At 40.3% G+C, this 16,522-nt stretch overlaps 1 protein-coding gene across 8 annotated transcripts in view; it reads left to right on the forward strand.

Moving 5' to 3' along the window:
- Window positions 1–16,522, forward strand: part of LOC128702545 (microtubule-associated protein futsch) — a 170,259-nt gene that overhangs the window by 125,459 nt on the left and 28,278 nt on the right. For 4 of the 8 annotated variants that reach the window (XM_070105278.1, XM_070105277.1, XM_070105280.1 and 1 more), the window contains one exon: window positions 10,934–14,599. The exons of 1 other annotated variant lie outside the window; for it this stretch is intronic. In XM_070105278.1, the coding sequence (XP_069961379.1) occupies window positions 10,934–13,127 (2,194 nt within the window). In that variant the 3' untranslated portion in view covers window positions 13,128–14,599. Of the gene's footprint in view, window positions 1–2,010; window positions 6,626–10,933; window positions 14,600–16,522 lie in introns of those variants that run through there. 3 more of the 8 variants (XM_070105283.1, XM_070105284.1, XM_070105281.1) reach the window with 3 other exon arrangements.

Raw genomic sequence — 16,522 nt, forward strand, 5'->3', positions numbered from 1 at the left:
CGAGGGGCTTGGACTTCCAGCAGGCGTGCATGATCGTGTTCAATAGGAGTGAATGGAGACAAATGGTATTTAGGACCTGACGATCTGTTGGAGTGTGAGCAGGGTAATATTTAGTGAAGGGATTCAGGGAAACTGGTTATTTTATATAACTGGACTTGAGTCCTGGAAATGGGAAGTACAATGCCTGCACTCTAAAGGAGAGGTTCGGGATATTAGCAGTTTGGAGGGATATGTTGTGTATCTTTATCCGTATATACATACTTCTAAACTGTTGTGTTCTGAGCACCTCTGCAAAAACAGTGATTATATGTAAGTGAGGTGAAAGTGTTGAAGGATGATGAAAGTATTTTCTTTTTGGGGATTTTCTTTCTTTTTGGGTCACCCTGCCTCCGTGGGTCACCCTGCCTCCGTGGGTCACCCTGCCTCCGTGGGTCACCCTGCCTCCGTGGGTCACCCTGCCTCGGTGGGTCACCCTGCCTCGGTGGGTCACCCTGCCTCGGTGGGTCACCCTGCCTCGGTGGGTCACCCTGCCTCGGTGGGTCACCCTGCCTCGGTGGGTCACCCTGCCTCGGTGGGTCACCCTGCCTCGGTGGGTCACCCTGCCTCGGTGGGTCACCCTGCCTCGGTGGGTCACCCTGCCTCGGTGGGTCACCCTGCCTCGGTGGGTCACCCTGCCTCGGTGGGTCACCCTGCCTCGGTGGGTCACCCTGCCTCGGTGGGAGACGACCGACTTGTTAAAAGAAAAAAAGAAAAAAAGAAAAGTTACTGTCACTGAATAAGTAAATAAACAATTATTGTAACTAACTAAATGCATACCAGCATTGAAAAGTAAATGTATACCTATATACCAAGTTTATTCTATCAAAAAAATGTTTTACGGTTTTGTCGCACCATCATAGTCGAAATTTTGTAAGTCGAACCATTGTAAAGCAAGGATCATCTGTACAAAGAAAACAACCTAACATGAATAGTCAGTTGAAGGGAGAGTTACGATGCTCAAGTTACTTTGACTAAAGTTACAAGGCTCCAGTTAATTTGACTAATCTGCCCGAAATGCTCATACATGCTAGTGGCTTTCTTTGTGTGTAACTATATTTTTTGAATTTGAATATAATAGGGACATCTGAACTGTAAATTTGGCACATCTCTGGCAAGACGGTGGTGGCTCAAGTGAAAGTGTTTCTTCTTTTCGGGTCACCCTGCCTCGGTGGAAGACGGCCAATGTGTTAAAAGAATATTTAATGCAGTGATCAGTAATAACCCATGCAGAGACAAAAACTCAGAAGGTAAATTGATCTGTAAATTTTGTCCCCCTTCTGGGGTCCTCTTCAGCAGATGAGGATCCCAAGAGGGGAGCAAAATATACAGATCAATTAGTGTACTGAGTTTTTATTAAGCATTGACAAGTGTTTGTTACACTTCACTCATTAACTAAAGTGCTTAAACGAACACTTCTTAACGTTTCGTCTTGTAAATACAGAAACACTCGTCATTTACTAAGTTGCAAGGATGAGTTGCGATGGTTATGCTGCTTGCAGGTCACTACCACCAGTGGTTGACCAGGCAGTCACCGACATAGCCTGGGTTGGGGGCAGTGTGTGAGAGAAGAAGAGCTCTCCAAGCCAGTCACAGGTACAGCTTTATCAACTTCTGGTAAAGCTTTATCAAGTTATGGTAGAGCTTTATCAAGTTCTGGTAGAGCTTTATCAAGTTCTGGTAGAGCTTTATCAAGCTCTGGTAGAGCTTTATCAATTTATGATAGAACTTCGTCAATTTATAAAGCTCTACATAAAGCATATTTCTGCCTCAATCATTGCTTGTTCTAGAACACAATTTTCTCTTCATACTCATCGGTAATACACCACAAGTCATCCAAGAAAAACATTATTTTGGTACCAAGCTGCCTATGTTATCCATCGCTTAAATGATAATGTAATGGTATTGATTATTGTCATCTGTCACCACGACGCTCATATTCTTAAGTGTTTTCTCATGTTTTCCAACTTGCAGAACTGTTATGAAGGAACCTAAAGTTGAACAAGCAGTGAGAGCCGAAGCTGTGGCCGTGGAAACGAACAGTCCGTGGGAAGGCTCCCAGGAGGAGGCAGAGTCGAGGGAGAGTGTGGCATCGACCACCGTCATTAGGACAAGATTCAGTACTCTTCCCAAGACTGGAAGAAGTCGACACAAGGCGCCACATAACAAGTCAAAACATGTCTATAAAGAATTCTTGAACGTATTGAAGGACATATTCAGTAAAATAAAGACCAAAAACGTAGAAAGTTGCCCTAAGGTTCTGGAAGCTGCTCTTGAAATGGTACTGTCCCAAAAATTTCCAGTGGAGAAAGTGTCAGTATTCCATTGTATATCCATCAGTAGACTTGAAAGAAACGTGGTGTCTCTTTCTAAACTGGCTGGAAGATCAGGTACAAGTGTGTTTTGCAGGGCATTAAGAGACATTGTATGCATTACAGATGATGAAAAATTCTTTGAGTGGATGTTGCGCATGAGGAGAATGGGGCGTCCCCCGGTCATGAGTGACACGCACTATGTTAAGGAGTACCTCGGTCTCTCGTACTACCCAAGAGGTGTTTGCGAGTTTATTGAAGTATTTGGGGAGAAAATTGATTGCTTTCAAAATTGGTGTACTCTTACTAATGAGAGTATGTTAAAATGGGCAAATTTTTTTAACAATTTCCTCAGAATTCATTATGAAATAACAGCAAAGAAATTCATGGTTAGAAAAAATTCATCTCGCATCTTCAGTTGCGTTATGTTGTACCTCTCGCACACACACATCAACAACCAGGTCATTATTTTCAGAGGACATAGGAACACGTACAGCTTTGTGTCCCCTAGTCAGAAAGGCGTTAACGTGTTGGTAACATTCTCTGCTGCAGGGTTCTACTTGAAGCCCTTATTTCTGCAGCAAAAATATGATATGCCAGTATGGGCAGATCAGGAATTTGTCGACCAGTCACAGTTTCATATTGGTGCTACTGCAGACGGGCAGTTAGATCCCTTACTGTTTGTTACATGGTTGAAGCTTTTCAATGCTGAACTTTTAGAAAAGAATATTGAGAAACCAGTGTTGCTGTTCCTCCATGGTCATCCGTGTCATGCAAGCCTGGCAGCCACCACCTTCTGCCAGGAAGAAAACATAATTCTGTTTTCTCATTATCACAGTCCACTTAACATTATGGACCCTTTTTTGGGAATAATGAACAACTTCAGCTTACATTATGAAAGAAGTATAAGAAACTTTCAAAATTACATTGGAAAGGACAATCTCACACTGAAATATTTACCAGTAATATTTCTTGATGCTTTGATTAAAATCAGTGAAGATCATGTTATGGATGCCTTTAAGAAGAGCGGCCTTGTTCCTTTTGACGTGTCTGTTGTCCGTGAAAGCATTGATACCAATCGTGTACACAATTCGACTTCCACGTTATATCCGCTGTGTGGTACTTGGGTTTCTCACTCGCCTTCCAATACCAAAAAATGTAATTTTGAGTTTGCACCTCAGATTCAGCTGCCTTACAAGCGTCAACAGCTAGTTGTAAGTGAACCTCATGTAAATATAATTGAACCTTCTGCCGATAAGGCTTTTTTGTTTGCAAGTAATGATCCATTACAAGTTTCCTTTGAACCTTTACTGCAGAGCAGCCTAGATAATAACAGTTTTGTTCATGTGTATAGAAAGTGTGTGCAAGATGAAGAAATGATTGCAAATACAGCAAGTAATGGGATCAGTGAAGAATTGATGGAACAAGTTGAGATTAAGGATGAAATTAACACTGTGAAGAGTCAAGAGACAGTGGATAGTTCCTCATGTTCTCAGCTTGTGGCTCCACCTCGGGACGGTAGTGTGACAAGATGGACTGCAGGACAAAGCTCCTGTAAATTTTATGATCAAACCACAAGTCAGGAAATGTTGCCTGGTCAGTCTTATGAATCTCTGGGACTATATGATGTAAAGATAGAGAGTTGCAAAATAGAAAGCCCCAAGTCTGATGATATTGAATTTCCAATTGTGTACATAGCAAGTGATTCTCCCGTGGATGACTATCTCTCATCCAAGCCATAGTGTAAGTGTGGGGGAGGAGGTAATGTTAAGAAGACTGTGCAGGACCAGACAGTAGCAGTTGTCCCAAGATGTGAAAATGCAAGAATATTGTGTGTGACATCAGTGCATCAGGCTTCTGTGATCTCAGTGTGCAGCAAACTGATGAGTGTGTCATGATCTCTTATTCCCCTTGAGAAATGTACAAGTGTGAATATTTGACTTAGTTCTCAGATTAAAGCATCATTAACACTGATGTAATGTGACAAACCAGTCCCATAGAAATGGGAACAAAGAATAAAGCAAGGAATAAAAATACTCCATTCCCCAAGGCACTGTCCTGGCACCTGTGCTGTTTCTTACCCTCATAGCAAACATAGATGAAAACACCCACCACAGTTTTGCATTATTTGCAGATGACACCAAAATAAGCATGAAAGTGACTATGGTACAAGACACTGAAAAATTACAGGAAGATATAAGCAGTGTTTTCCAGTGGGTAGTGAAGAACAACATGATGTTCAGTGGTGATAAGTTCCAGTTACTTAGGTATGGAAAGAATGAAGAACTCAAAAGGAACACCATATACAAAACTCAAGAGGATTATCAAATAGAATGAAAGGAAAACATGAAAGACTTGGGAATAATTATGTCAGCTGACCTTACTTTCAAGGAACACAATAAGACAAAGGTCATGACAGCCAGGAGAATAATGGGGTGGGTATTGAGAACCTTCAAAACAAGGGAAAATAATGCCAGTGGTGACATTTCAAAACACTAGTGTGCCCTCATTTGGAATATTACTCATTGTTGACAGCCCTTTTCAAGGCAGGAGAAATATCAGAGCTGGAACAAATACGGTGATTGTTTATGGTCTCGCATAGAGCCAGTACTCACTGGAGCAGAGGAGAGATGCATGATAATATCTACCTGGGAAATACTCGAGGGCCTGGTCCCAAATCTGCACACTGCCATAACAACATATAGAAATGAGAGATATGGGTGGAAGTGCAGAATAAACCCAGTGAAAAGCAGGGGTGCAGTGGGCACAATAAGAGAACACTGTATCAACATTCGTGGCCCCAGATTATTCAACATCTTACCAGGAGATATCAGAAACACTGCTGGAACAAGTGTAGAAGTATTTTCACCAGGTGCCAGATCAACCAGGCTGTAATGGATGTGTGTGGCAGCTGGTCACCAGCAGTAAGAGCATGATTGACCAGGCAAGCACTAGACGAGCCAGGCTCCAGGAGTAGAAAAACTCAGCTTATCAAAGGTATATCAGAGATATACACAACAGAAATGGGAAGAAAGAGGAAAAAAGACATTTCCGCGACTGGAACAATACACAAATAACTCACACATACGAGAAAGGAACGTGTGACAGTCTGACTTGGACTGAAACGTCTTCATAACTTTTGTGTATATGCGGGTTATTTGTGAAATGGGAACAAAAGACGTGAGAGACCTACACACGTAAAGCTTGGTAGAATTTTTTAAACTGAAGCCGAACTGTGTTGATTTTTCATACCTGTGTTTCGCTTTTCTTCAAAATGGTTCTTACTATCACATTACAGATATGTTACCTAACTTGCCTGGTAACCCTGTGAGACAATACCGTCAAGGTAAATCTATCATGAACAAAGTACTAGAGAAAATTACAAGCTTCTAGTTACTTTCACTCGGTTGTATTAAAAATGTACATACACCTACCATCCGACTTACGACCTGCTTGACTTATGACCACTCGACTTATGACCGTGTTTTTTATGCCAAATTTCTGGGAAATAAACCAGTATTTGTGTTGTACACAGTGTTTATGCTAAACCTTACAGTATAAAATACAGTACTAACAACATAAAAAGTAAAGTAAAACATGAAATACCAAAATAAAACAATAAAATAAAGTCATTACAAAAATGTGATGTTGATATTCAATAGTAAAGTTCGACTTACGACCATTTCGACTTACGACCGGTTTCTCGGAACCGAACTCGGTCGTAAGTCGGATGGTAGGTGTATATAAATAAGCTTTGTGATAATGGTTTATCTCACTTCGTGGAACATCTGAGGAAATATAAAATAAAATCATGTGGACTTTTTGTATATTTTGTCACTTGTTGTTGGTCACTTTTAACCCTTAAACTGTCCAAACATAGATCTACGTTTTTTTTTACATAATGTAAAATCGAACGTAGATCTACGTTTGGACAGAGCGCTACGCATGCAAATGTATATCTACGTTTGGACAGTATAAGGGTTAACAAAAAAGAATTCCGCTCGTGAGATGTGAGCGGTTAAGGCGAACTCGGTATCTGAACTTTCATAAGAAAACTTTGTAAAACACTATGTGTGAGTGTAAAAATAATTGTGCTCTATTTTTACATGCATAAACAATATTGTGAAGTACATGTATTTTTAGCAAAAGTGTCTAAATAGGGATGTCGAAGGGCGACCCCCAATCCACATTGGAAATATTTTGGGGCAACAGATTAAAATGTAAATGTAATAAAAATATTTTTCACCTGCTTAACCAAATAAAGACATGACCTGACAGGTTTAGTGCTTTGTTGTAAACTTTATACTAAGGAATAAAATTGAATCTTTTCAGTATGGATTGCCGAGATGTACACTAGCCCAAGGCACGACTCTGTGGAAAGACTAAACGCATATTCAGTACACGTATATTGAAATTTTTTATGGAATGTATTTCAACCCCACAGTGAGCTTTATTCAGTTTGTGACTATAAAGCCCACTCTGTGGGCAAAACATGAAGGATAGCATTATACAGTGGATCGTCAGCTAACGATATTAATCTGTTCCTGAAAGCTCATCGTATGCTGAAATTATCGTTAGCTGAATTAATTTTCCCCATAAGAAATAATGGAAATTAAATTAATCTGTGCAAGACACCACAAAGTATGAAAAAAAAAAATTTTTACCACATGAAATATTAATTTTAATACACACAAACTGACACCTTTATTGAAGATCTGGTGATGATTGATGGGATGGGAGGAGGGGAGAGTATGGAAGTTGTTAATGTTTAGAAGGGGAATCCCCTTCCATTAGGACTTTAGGTAGCACGTCCTTTTCTGGGGTTACTTCCCTTCTTCTTTTAATGCCACTAGGACCAGCTGACCGTGGTGCAGCAGCAGCTGACTATGGTGCAACAGCAGCTGACCGTGGTGCAACAGCAGCTGACCGTGGTGCAGCAACAGTTGACCGTGGTGCAGCAACAGTTGACCGTGGTGCAGTAACAGCCGACTGTGGTGCAGCAGCAGCTGACTGTGGTACAATAGTACATATTTCTCACCCTATTTACCAGAGGGTTGGCACTAGAAGCTTTCTTTGGGCCCATGGCTTATTTAGCAGTTACAAGCACTATAAACAATGGAATAATACAAAATGTATTGAATGTATGCATGCAACCGGCCACCCTGGCTTGTAAACAATGACGGCAGGGCTGGATGGACAGGTTCGGGACGAGTCATGTTGGTCAGAAACAGCTGATGGTGGTGCAGCAGCAGCTGACTGTGGTGCAGCAGCAGCTGACCGTGGTGCAGCAGCAGCTCACCATGGTGCAGCAGCAGCTCACCGTGATTCAGCAACAGCTGACTGGTGCAGCAACAGCTGACCGTGGTGCAGCAACAGCTGACGGTGGTGTAGCAGCAGCTGACTGTGGTGCAGCAGCAGCTGACTGTGGTGCAACAGCAGCTGACCATGGTTCAGTAACAGCTGACTGGTGCAGCAACAGCTGAATGTGGTTCAGCAACAGCTGACTGTGGTTCAGCAGCAGCTGACCGTGGTTCAGCAGCAGCTGACCGTGGTGTGGCAGCAGCTGACTGTGGTGCAACAGCAGCTGACTGGTGCAGCAGCAGCTGACCATGGTGCAGCAGCAGCTGACCATGGTGCGATAGTACGTATTTCCCACCCTTTTTACATATGATCGCTTGAGAGATGGTATCTTTGGTTTGGTATACAACCTGGCCAGCTCCGGGACACTCACTCAACTTTTGTACTTGGCAATTATCTCTTTCTTCATTTCCATAGTAATTTTCACCTTTTTTACCGCACGGTTGGCACTAGAAGCTTTCTTGGGGCCCATGGTGACTTATTTTGCAGGTACAATCACTAAAAACGCTGTGATAATATGAAATGTTCCGATTGTATGCGTGGATGCGACCGCACTGGCTGGCTTGTAAACACTGGCACCCATGGGACAACTGAGGCACGCTCAGGCCACACGTGGACGCGTCTCGAACGAATCACGTAGAGTGAGTTTTTTAGCGTTAGCAGAGGCAAAATTTTTGCGTTAAAATGTATCGTATGCTGGATTTAACGTTAGGTGATGCCATCGTTAGCTGAGGGTCCACTGTATTGTATTTGTGTCAAATTTTTCTGTTGTATCTGTATTTTACACTTTTTATCTCCATCCACCATGACTGTATGCAAATAAGGCTGCTTCCCACTTTGTCTTTAGAGATTTCTTGTCGGAGAGGCACTTCTGTCTCTGGTTTATAATACACAGATAACCCGCACATAGGAGCTTACAACGGCATTTCGGTCCAACTTGGACCATTTACAAAGTCATACTGACAGAAAGGAGAGGAGGAGGGAGTATATATAGGCCAGCAGACAGAGACAGGACAAAAGAGGTAGTAGGAAAGGAAGAAGTCCAAGTCGGTCTGAAATGTCATAAGCTCCTCTCTCCTATGTGCAGGTTATTTGTGTATTGTTCCAGTCACGGCATTGTGTCTTTTTGTTATTTCTGGTTTATAATAATTTTTAGCTTGGCTTAGTGCTGGTTGAAGGTGTATCTCAAGGCTGTGTTCTCAGCACTACCTTCCTACTCTCCATTAATGATCTTAACTCTGTTTTCACTTCCAATGTTTTGTTATCTCTATATCATCTCTTGTCCTATAGCTTGTTCAGACGGTGACTCTCAAAATGTAGTGACGTTCAGTATGACTTTGATCATGCTGCCAATTGGGCCACTCTCATGTGTTTATATTTTCTGTTGCTAATGGTATCCTTCATACCATTCTTGGTCTTGTGTTTGATTGTCGAATGTCCTGGAAGCCTTGTGTGACCTCCCTTAAAGCTCCATGTTATTGTTGCCTGAACCTCCTTGAAACTCCAGCTCTTTTTAACCTTAATTCAGTCCTAATCTTATCTAGACTACTGATACCAACTATATTCTTCAGCCTCTACTGGTATTCTTTCTAAGGATTATGATTGTGTCTTTGGACTTTCCAATTTTCCACAGTCGAGAGCCTATACAGAGGCAAACATCTGGTCTTTGCAAGATTGACACTGCCCATTATCTCCGTTGTCTAGTCTGCTTCTTCAACCTTCACAGTTCTTCCACTTATAAAATAGTAACATACACTAGAAGACTGATTTATTTAATCATCGCTTCCATTTATTGCGCCCCATTCCTCTCTGTATTTATCCTCTAATTTGTTCTGTTAATTTCCGTCCCCATTACGTTCAACAAGCATCTTTTCCTCCCCTTTGTTGTGAAGTTTCAACAATTCACATTTGTTCCTCCCCACTTTCATGTTCAAAGTTCATTTGCCTGTTCATTCCTGTCTCATTCTCATGTTGTTGCAGTGTATATTTATGGTTGTAAATCTCCTGATGATGTCAGATATGCAGCTGTTTTTTTCCCAAAAGAATAACCCATGTGCAACATTTGTGCCACGTTAAATTTTAATGCATCTGATAGTGTCATCTTGCCAGAATGTCCTATCACCTGTGCCCAAAGTAGAGAGAGAGAGAGAGAGAGAGAGAGAGAGAGAGAGAGAGAATTCTGCAACATGTTTAAAACATGCTTTTCTGGCTGGGTGATTGACTGACTGTGCTTGGCTGACTGACTGACTGACTTTGGATAGCTCTGTCTCTCTCAGTCTTCCTGTCTCTCAGAGAGAACCACTCATGAACCAGAATCAGGGACTAAGTTTATTTAGACACAGCTACACATAAGTACAGTTATCATACGTAGTGTAAATTACCTAGGATAACCCATAGAAGCTAGACAAAGTGCTGTACTGTGCTTGTTGATATGAGGTATAAGTATGAGTGTGGCAATACACATTTCCACTTGTTCAGACGTGACAGTTCTGTGATGTGTAATACCTCTTGGTTAATGAGCAGAGAGAGAGAGAGACAGACGTGCTTATGTGTGTGGTCTTATATCTCGGTAGGTAATGACCCTAAAAAATTTTTTTTTTGGTCTCGTTACACACAGAATATTACCCTCTCTAATTAATAGAAAAAGTAAAAATATTTGAAGTGCTAGCAGTGAAAATGTACGTCTACATTTGGACAGTTAAATTGTTAACGTAATCTTCGGCCTCTAAAACGCTGGGTAAATTTTTGAGACGTATTTTAGTGAAAAAAAAAAAAGTATTTGCACCATAAAGTATGGTATGTTGTATTTCTAGTGAACATGAAAGTCATTTTCTTGCCCATGTTCAGAACAACGAACAAGTAGACTCAGCGCCTGAATCAGCTGTTTGGTAACTCCCAGTTTCCCACAGGGTCTTCCTTTTTCGGAGTATTTTTCAGGGCTGTCTCAACACAACAGCTGACAACAACTTTGGCCTGAGTTGGTCCACTAAAAATGATTTTCTACCAGGTCACATATAGGTTTGTGGCCATCTTCCACCCACTGTGTGGGAAACTGCTCTCTCACATTTATGTACCAGACACATGTTTAAAAACAGTTTTAAAAACAGTTTAAAAACCCTGCCTTGGTGGGAATCGGCCAGTGTGATAATAATAAATAATTAATTATTGTCGCTTATCTCCTGGAAATTCATATTCTAAATTTGTTTTTCTTGTTTTCCAACTTACAGAGATGTTACAGTACTGGAAACTAAAGTTGAAGAAGAAGTGAGAGATGAAGCTGGAAATATTGGAACTGATATTCAAAGGGAGGGTTGCCTGGAAGCAGAGACGAGTTCCTGTTTAATGGCACCTACCATCATTAGGAAAGAAATTAGCATATTCCTAAAGAAAACAGGTGCAAACCAAGAAGTGAGAGATGAAGCTGGAAATATTGGAACTGATATTCAGAGAGAAGCTTGCCTGGAAGCAGAGACGAGTTCTATTAAAAAAGAAATTGGAATATTCCTAGATAAGACAGGACCAAAGGAAAATATGATGGCACTGCATAAGTCAGAGTGTTTCAGAAAGAAATTGTTAAAAGTAATGAAGGAAATATTCAATAAAATGAAGAATAAAAACATTGAAAGCTGCCCTCGTGTTCTGGAAGTCGCACTTGAAACATTACTCTCCCATAAAATGTCGTTAGATCAAGTTTCAAAATTCTTTTGCATATCCATCAGTAGACTTGAAAGAAACCTGATGTTATTGGCTAAAGTAATTTTAAGTCAAAATATGTGTGTGTTTAGCGAGGCAGTTTTTCATGATGTTACTGATGACGACAGATTCTTTGAGTGGATGTTGCGTATGAGGAGAATGGGGCGTCTCCCCATCATGACTGACATGTTCTACATTAAGGAGTACCTCAATCTCTCATATTTCCCAGTAGGTATAATGGATTTTTTGGAAATGTTCGGCGAGAAAGTTGTTGACTTTATAAAAAAGAGTCCAGTTACTAGCAATGATATTAAAATCTGGAAGAGTGTGTTGACAAAATGCCTCTTGGGTCATTATGGAATAATAGCAAAGAATTTCTTGGTAAGGAGAAACTCACCTCGCATCTTCAATTGTGTTCAGATGTACCTCTCGCACACTCACGTCAGCAACCAGGTCGTTAGCTTCCGAGGAAGTAAAAACATGTACAGCTTTGTTTCACCACGTCAGAAAGGCGTTAGTGTGATGGTGACATTCTCTGCTGCAGGCTTCTATTTAAAACCTTTATTTATGCACAAAAATTATGATATGCCACTATGGTCGTATCAGGAATTTGTCGACCAGTCGCAGTTTCACATTGGTGCTACTGTAGATGGGCATTTAGATCCCTTACTGTTTGTGACATGGTTACGGCTTTTCAATGCTGAACTTTTAGAAAATAATATTGAGAAACCAGTGTTGCTGTTCCTCCATGGTCATCCGTGTCATGCAAGCCTGGCAGCCACCACCTTCTGCCAGGAAGAAAACATAATTCTGTTTTCTCATTGTCACAGTCCACTTAACACTATGGACCCTTTCTTGGGAATAGTAGACAAATTTCACTTCTTCTATGATAGAAGCTTAAATAACTTTCGGAACTACGTTGGAAAGGACAACCTCACACTGAAATTTTTTCCTGTAATATTTTTTGATGCTTGGAATAAAATAAAAGAAGGGGACCTTGCCATCGAGGCATTCGAGAAGAGCGGCCTTGTTCCGTTTGACATGTCTGTTGTCCATGAAAATATTAACCATGATCATGTGTATTCTCTGAGCTCAACTTCAGTGTCAGATTCCCCTTTTCTCGGCAAGTGGGTAACATGCTTACAATCCAGTACTAAAACATTAGAATTTGCATCTCAGATTCAGCTGCCTTACAAGCGTCAACAGCCAGTTGTAAGTGAACCTCATGTAAGTGTAAATGAACCTTCTGCCGATAAGGCAAGTAATGATCCATTACAAGTTTCCTTTGAACCTTTACTGCAGAACAGCCTAGATAATAACAGTTTTGTTCATGTGTATAGAAAGTGTATGCAAGATGAAGAAATGATTGCAAATACAGCAAGTAATGGGATCAGTGAAGAATTGATGGAACAAGTTGAGATTATGGATGAAATTGACACTGTAAAGAGTCAAGAGACAGTGGATAGTTCCTCATGTTCTCAGCTTGTGGCTCCACCTCGGGACGGTAGTGTGACAAGATGGACTGCAGGACAAAGCTCCTGTAAATTTTATGATCAAACCACAAGTCAGGAAATGTTGCCTGGTCAGTCTTATGAATCTCTTGGACTGTATGATGTAAAGATAGAGAGTTGCAAAATAGAAAGCCCCAAGTCTGACGATATTGAATTTCCAATTGTGTACATAGCAAGTGATTCTCCCGTGGATGACTATCTCTCATCCAAGCCATAGTGTAAGTGTGGGGGAGGAGGTAATGTTAAGAAGACTGTGCAGGACCAGACAGTAGCAGTTGTCCAAAGATGTGAAAATGCAAGAATATTGCATGTGACATCATTTTTCCAAGCCTCTGTGAACTCCAGGAGCAACAAACTGAAGAGGAGTGTGGCATGGTCTCTCAATCTCCTCGAGAAATGTACAAGTCTCCCATTTCAGTCAGTATTCTACTGAGGGCTAAGATTAAAACATCACACACAAATAACCCGCACATAAAAGAGAGAAGCTTACGACGACGTTTCGGTCCGACTTGGACCATTGACAAAATCCCACTAACAGAGGTGGAGCAGGACGGCTATATATAGGCAGGAAGAGGTGGAGGTAGTAGTAGTAGTGGTAGTAGTAGTACAAGTCGGACCGAAACGTCGTCGTAAGCTTCTCTCTTTTATGTGCGGGTTATTTGTGTATCGTTCCAGTCACGGTATTGTGCCTTTTTGTTATTTATTAAAACATCATTAACACATGCAGTGTGACAAAGCACAAACATACAAATGGGGACAAATAAAGACAATACTGTGACTGGAACAATACACAAATAACCCACACATAGGAGAGAGGAACTTATGATGACATTTTGGCCCAAGTCAGACCAAAACATCATCATGACTCTTTTCTATATAGTTTTTCCTTTTTTTGTGAAATGGGAACAAATGATGCGAGAGATCTATATACAGTGTTGAACCCAGTCGAAGAGTGTTTTAACCCGTAAACGGTCCAAGCAGATCTACGTTCACACGTGTAGCGCTACAAAAGTAGATCTATGTTTTTTTTACATATTTTCAAATATAAGAAAAAAAAAAAGTAGATCAACGTTTTTTTACACATTTTCAAATGTAAAAAAAAACGTATATATACGTTTGGACCGTTTACGGGTTAAACTACAGCTGAAATATAGATTTTTTTTCTCTACCAATGTTTCACATTTGTTCAAATTGGTTCTGACTATTCCACCACAGATATGTTACCTAACTTACCCAGTAATCCTGTGAGACAATACCATCAAGGAAGATCTACCATAAACAAAGTACAAGAGAAAGTTACAAGTTTCCCGTTACTTTCACTCAGTTGTATTTAACCCTTAAACGGTCCAAACAAATCGACGTTCAAATTCGTTGCTACAAAAATAGATCTACTTTTTTTTACATATTTTCAAATATAACAAAAAAAATGTAGATAAAAGTTTTTTTTTACAAGTTTTCAAATGTAAAACAAAAAAAATCTACATTTTTTTACATACTTTCAGATGTTGAAAAAACGTATATATACGTTTGGACCGTTTAAGGGTTAAAGTGTACATATATAAATATTCTTTGTGATGATTGTTTATCTCACTTGATGGAACATCTAAGGAAATATGAAATAAAGTCCTGTGAAATTTTTGTGTATTTTGTCACTGTTTGTTGGTCATTTTTAATAAAGAATTAAGCTCAGATGTTGCGGGTAGTAGCGGCAAACTCAGTATCCGAACTTTCGTAAGGAAAAAGTCCTAAAATAAAAATAATAATCTTTTTCCGAAGGTAATGAAACCAAAAGTACGAAATTTGATAGAAAACTTATGGAACTACACAAAACGGTTTTGGCGAAGTTTCCACATCTCCCATTTTGAGCCAATTCCATTGTTCTAGTCTACCAAACTCATAGCTGTCTCACTAGTATTCCTTTTATTCTTTCGCTTGAGTACTAGAAACCTCCCATTTTGGTAATTTTTCCAATTTCACTCACAATTCAAACATTGCCAGTTTAAAAATAGGGTCCAGAATAAACAATGCAGACATTTCTGGCACTAAAAAAAAAAAAAAATTCGTCTGTTCATTAGTTACATCCCCTGGCCTCTCTTATGTTTGCTATCCATTTTGAATTTTTATTCACAAAAAACAAGATTTACTGTTATGCAGACAATTGTAATAATTGTATAAATTTCAGTGTATTCCTAAATGTGTACATATTAGACTGGCAAGCTGGACGCATATTGGACAAGTGACGTCATTTGTGTACTCTGGAATATCGCCGAAAATCGAACAATTTCAAGCTACTTTCAGGCCGGAAACCAATCAAAATCATCTCTATTTCTGTAATATATCTGCCATTCTGTCAAATGAGACCAAGAAACCAAGAGTAAACCATTAAAACCATGAGAAAATACACAAAGTTGCTGTTTTAAGCCAAAAACATGGTCAGTTTTTTTTTCCATTATTCACAGCTTGCTGCAGGATTTTTTTTTTTATATGGGGCACACTTGCTGCATAGACTCATTTTCTCATATCTAGGCCCAAATTTACCACTCACAGCTTATCCGAGTGAGCTAAGCTCATGATGTAGAACTATGGGACTGACCCTGGCTTCACAGTACAACTACGGGACTGACCCTGGCTTCACAGTACAACTATGGGACTGACCCTGGCTTCACAGTACAACTACGGGACTGACCCTGGCTTCACAGTACAACTACGGGACTGACCCTGGCTTCACAGTACAACTGCAGGACTGACCCTGGCTTCACAGTACAACTATGGGACTGACCCTGGCTTCACGGCAGAAGTACGGGACTGACCCTGAAAGGGTTAAATGTTCCGTTGTTAGAACACATGGGATAACTTTCACAAGACTCATTATCCCTCATACCATAATATGCCTTCATGGTGACCCAACAGATGTAAACATCTACACTGTACAGTGGACCCCCGCCTTACGATCAGCTCCCAACTCGACCAATTATGTAAGTGTATTTTTGTAAGTGCTTTTGTATGTGTATTTTTGGGGGTCTGAAACGGACTAATCTAATTCACAATATTCCTTATGGGAACAAATTTGCTCTCTAACGGCACCCGAACAGACTTCTGGAATGAAGTAATATCATAAGGCAGGGGTCCACTGTATAGGCCAATATCAAACTCGCCTTTACTTTCCAAACTCTTTGAGAAGCTCGTACACAAAAGGTTACACTCCTTCATAGCATCACAAAACATCCTTAACCCCTGCCAGTTTGGCTTCAGGAGAAACAAAAGCACAAATGATTCAATAATTAAAATGCTAGACCTACTTTACACAGCACTCGAAAAAATGAATACCCTCTTGGACTCTGTCGACCTTAAGAAAACATTTGCTACAGTAGACCACAGCATCCTACTCCCCATGTTTGATCATTACGGTATAAGAGGCCATGCGCTTGCATATATCAAGTTGTGCCTTACTAATAGCAATACATCTCTATTAAGGACACAACCTCCTCAATAAGACTCCTAAAACACTGGTGTACTACAGGGAAGTGTTCTTAGCCTCCTAATTTTCCTTTTATACATCAGCGACCTTCCATGCATATCACAGCAACTTAGACCTATTCTCTTTGCTAACGA

This window comes from Cherax quadricarinatus, chromosome 98, assembly GCF_038502225.1.
Source record: "Cherax quadricarinatus isolate ZL_2023a chromosome 98, ASM3850222v1, whole genome shotgun sequence".
In the NCBI taxonomy this organism is placed as follows: Eukaryota; Metazoa; Arthropoda; class Malacostraca; order Decapoda; family Parastacidae; genus Cherax; species Cherax quadricarinatus.